General features: G+C 32.6%; 1 protein-coding gene across 4 annotated transcripts in view; it reads right to left on the bottom strand.

Moving 5' to 3' along the window:
• Nucleotides 1-125: 125 nt before the first annotated feature.
• The window catches only part of LOC109533421 (protein I'm not dead yet), a 36337-nt gene continuing 31940 nt past the window's right edge, over nt 126-4522 (bottom strand). For all 4 annotated transcript variants that reach the window (XM_019898737.2, XM_019898735.2, XM_019898736.2 and 1 more), the window contains 2 exons: nt 3989-4234; nt 126-709 (listed from right to left, as the gene is read on the bottom strand). In XM_019898737.2, the coding sequence (XP_019754296.1) occupies nt 464-709; nt 3989-4234 (492 nt within the window). In that variant the 3' untranslated portion in view covers nt 126-463. The remainder of the gene's footprint in view (nt 710-3988; nt 4235-4522) is intronic.

Raw genomic sequence — 4522 nt, 5'->3', positions numbered from 1 at the left:
CAAAAAGAAGTTTGTAAACAAATGAGTTAGGTATGCATAATTTAAAATTACCAAACATTGAGTTCTTAAAATGTATTTAAAAATATATTTATATTAAGGACTTATAAAGGACGGAATATAGAAACTCGGAATAAAACTTCCTTTATTCAAGTTTATCGTAAATTCAAGTCACAGAAGCTTGATTGTCGGACTTACGTCTTATCTTAGCTTATCTAGTATATGTTATTTTATCACATTTTCAAATTTTTTGGGAGTAAAAAACATTAACACTAAAACACTCGCAACATGTTCAAATCAGTCTAAAGCGTTGATGTAGGCACGTACACAATATTTATGCCATAATAGTTTCCCCTATATGTCGAAATGTCCATTATCTATTCGAACTTTGTCAGTACAATGATGATGGCTTACTCCCGTGTAAATTATTGAAAATACAAAATAATATTTCCGAACAGTAAGCTGTTCAATTGGCCCATTCGGGAAATGTGTCAAAGTTCCAAATGTAGCTACCCAAAAATGGAAACACAGCAAACAAGGTGGCAAGTGAAATAATAGCGACTCCCAAGCCAGCTTTGGCCATTTCGGTCGAACGCATATTGCATGGAGCGGCTGCTATAGCCATTGGAGGTGTTGATATCGGAAGACAGTAAGAAAACGAGCAGCTGAGGGTCGCTGGCATCATAAGATACATAGGATGAATTTTAGCAACCTGTAAAAGAAAATGATTACATTATTATTATTATGATTACAAGTCGATGGGTCTTGAGTCGCAAAGTTCAGTACCAGATTTATACAGTGATCACATGTGGGTTGGAACATATTTGTTTAATATACAGGATTTGCTTTTAGGACGACGATTGCAGGGGTACAAACGTTTTTTATGACAATGTTTTTATGGTAGCTTTATTTATGCAGATTAGATTCATCAAAAGTCACGACCATAACTCCATTCGCGAATCGCAAACACCTATTTTAAATTAGATCTTAAAATTTGTCATCAAATTTTAAGAACATTTAATTTCATCACCATCTTCTATAACTAAACTCCACATTTATCAAGGAGTTGACTATTAAGCATATCAATAATTAATACATATGATTTCTTCAAAGTGGTCCCGAAAATACCGATTTATTCAAGACATCAAAGCAACAATTGAAGTTAGGTACTAAAAATGATGATTCACAATTATCGGCTTGATTTGTGGTGAGTTTTTGGTAAATCCGTCAGCACATTTAATTGCGCGTTTATTGTTAATTAAAAGAATGTAAATCCCAACACGATTTGTCAAATTCATGGATCAAAAGATGGTCATAAAGAACCGTATTGAATATTTCAAGAAGGCGCTTTTCTCATTCAACAATGTGTATATATAACTCCAAACATAATTACGAAAGCTTTGGCTCCTACATAACGCACTCGGCATCACCTACATTATTTATTTTACCTCTCGAGAAATTACCAATTTTGAACGTTTCTTCCCTACGCTGAAAGTACGAGTACCGTTTAAATTCAAAGTAACATTTTGTAAAAATATCTTTAAAAATCAGAATATTGTTGAATTGGAAATTATACAAAGTCGCCCAGGATGCAATTAAATAAGTATTTCTACCAAAGTGGTGCTAACAAAATAACAGGCTTTGCAAAGGGTTACAACACCTTTATTAGCAAAAAATTTCACGCTCAGAGCATGACTTATTAGTGAAAGCTGGCAAACCAGGGCTGTAGAAAAACACTTTTGGAAAATTAATCTTGCAAAAATATCTTACATTTATTGAGATTAGTATGAGTTTTTTTAAGTTTTGTTTAGTCCAACAGGTTGGATATAGGCCTGAGTAACTCAGTTCCGTTGCTGGGAAAATGTTGGTGACTTTTTTACATGTTTTTGATTTATTTTAAAGGCCATTTATTAATAATATTTTTAAAATGTCTTTTCGGAATTTTCCAGTTTTGGCCAAGTTACTTTTTCTTCTAAATGCTCAATTTTCTAAAGTTTCACTTAAAAATGCTGACAATCTTAAGGTATTTTCCGCGAAAAATTATGAATAAATTTCGAATCCTTCGTCCCTTTGTAAAAAGTTTTAAAACCCCTTGCCAGGTTCGAATTTGGAACAAAAATCCAATAATTTTCTATCAAAAAACGAACAGAATAAGCGAAAGTAGAACAGATTATTTGGAAATCTCGTCACCTCCATTCAACTGAAGACTATAGAATTTGTGGTTTTTTAATGAACCACAAATTCTATAACAAAAAAGTAAGGAAAAAAATGTGGTTTTTTAGTTTTGACTGATTTTTTCGATCTATCGCAAAAAAGCATTATTTTTTGATAATTTTCTTCTTTTCTGACACTAATGGGATTTTTGGGAGCCAAAAATGACAATTAATTTTGTTAGAAAATTCGCCTCATTCATCGGTTTGCAGAGAACTTTAGAAAACGTATTTCGGCTTCGAATTTGACAGAAAAACCAAATCATTTTATTAAGTTTTTTATCGAAAGTAATTAGGATTCTCTTGAAGAAATAACCAGAGAGCAAGAGTTTCTTTAAATTTTCAGAGCATTACAGTTCTAACAAAGTTTCTATTAAACAATTTTTTCTACCCAAAAATTGCATTATTTTTTAGTTTTACTTAAAATACTGACAATCAGGTATTTTCTGTGAAAAAGTATACAATACATTTTATTGGAACACTAGCCTCCATAACAGCGTTGCAAAAAAATTTTGAAAACTTTTTGCAGCTTCGAATTGACAAAACCGTAATAATTATTTCTAGGTGTTTTTCCAAAAATACTTCCCCGAACTGAAAAAACAAAAGTTTATAATCATTTATTTGCAAAACTATTGGAAACTGGGGTTTCTTCACTTTTATGTAAATATTTCTAATCAACCCTGTCTAAACAGAAAAACCGCGTTTTTGCTAACGGTTTACTGTAAAATATTGGCAAACTGGATTTAACAAGAAAACTCGTTTACTTTCTTTGGACTCAGTTCTGTTGCAGGAAAAATCTAGATGATTTTTTTAGTTGTTTGAACAAAGTAGTAAAACGTTACGCAGAAAAAATGTTGGTGACCTTTTTTTTAGATGTGAAAATTCCAGTCTCGGGTCTGGTAAAGTTTTAATAAATGAATTATAACTCATTAACCAATGAACTAATGAAATAACTCGGTAACTCAGACGGCCGCAACAACTCAATAGCGCAACTCAACACAGTGTTACACAGGTCTAGTTGGGTATTTCTGATAAATTGTAAGGAAATGTAATTTTTACCACGTTCTATGAATAGCTTGTTAAAATTCGATATGCCTTGAAAGTTTAACATTTGAATTGATCTGTACTCAAAGTCATTAAATTTTGGATCTATTCTCTTAAAATTTAAGGATTTGGCTAACGCCTCAAGAGAAACTGATAGGTATCGAACAAGATTTTTGATTATTTTTGAGATGTAAGACGTTTGAAATTTTTACGTTTTCTTATTTTTGCTTTTAACTCTTTTGGAGGTTGAGAATTTCTGATAAGCGACAGAAAAAAGAATTGGTCTGACAATTTTGGGGGAATGCTATTATAAAAGTTATAGACTTTCACCCAGATTTACTAACAAATTCAGCCACAAATGTTAACTGAATGTAACAAGATCTTCGAAGTTCTACCTCAAAACTTTCTTTTGCACGACGAAGTTAATTAACAGCAGTTCCAAATTTAAATTTAATTTTTCTGAATAAATCGTTTCATAAGGCCACCGAAATTCTAAAAGGAAATCCACGGTCTTGGTTATTGATATCTTAGTGGAAATTGTTGAGTTTGGACATAGAACATCGTCCATGATGCGTACTTAAGATTCGAAATGAAATTCAAAAATGAATTTACCGTCAGAAATCGCATCAAAAATCTGAATGTACATGTTCAAGCGTCTATCCACAAAGCAACTCTCTGAACTTGAAATAAATTCGTTCCTATCCACAGATTCGTATTGTACTTCGAATGGTACTTACTAAACACATTTCCGCCAAAACTGGTAGAAACACGTTAGCAACCGCAACGTTGCTCCCTGTAAACTGAGTGATGAAGGTTGCAAAAAGACAGGAAATCACCATCACCCAGAAACGGGGTAACATTGCAAAGCCGTGAAGGTGATCAGCAATTAACTGGCTCATGCCGCTCACTTTCGAAGCTTCAGCTAGCGCAAAACCACCTCCAAGTAGGAAAATCAGGCCCCAGGGCAATTTCTGTTGGACCACCTAAACAGGAACGGATACGACACATTAATTGACTCCATTTAATCAACGTAAAAAATCATTAATTAAAAAGAGTTAAGACAACCTAATTACTTATTTGATAAAATTCCCTATTGCGTTCGTTATGTAAAATATGTTCTAAAAACAGCCAGGAAATTGATGGAGCTCTTAAAGAGAAAATCTTCAATTTGCAACTCAAGTGAAGTTCTGAATATTATATTAAAATCGCTTAGGAAATCGATTTTTGCAAATTAGCTATTTCACCCAAAAGACAGTGTTATAATAATAAAC

Source organism: Dendroctonus ponderosae, unplaced genomic scaffold, assembly GCF_020466585.1.
Source record: "Dendroctonus ponderosae isolate FM_Combo_2020 unplaced genomic scaffold, Dpon_F_20191213v2 Dpon_F_20191213_4, whole genome shotgun sequence".
In the NCBI taxonomy this organism is placed as follows: domain Eukaryota; kingdom Metazoa; phylum Arthropoda; class Insecta; order Coleoptera; family Curculionidae; genus Dendroctonus; species Dendroctonus ponderosae.
Note: the sequence above shows the minus strand (reverse complement) of the source record. Positions and strands in the feature narration are given on the sequence as shown.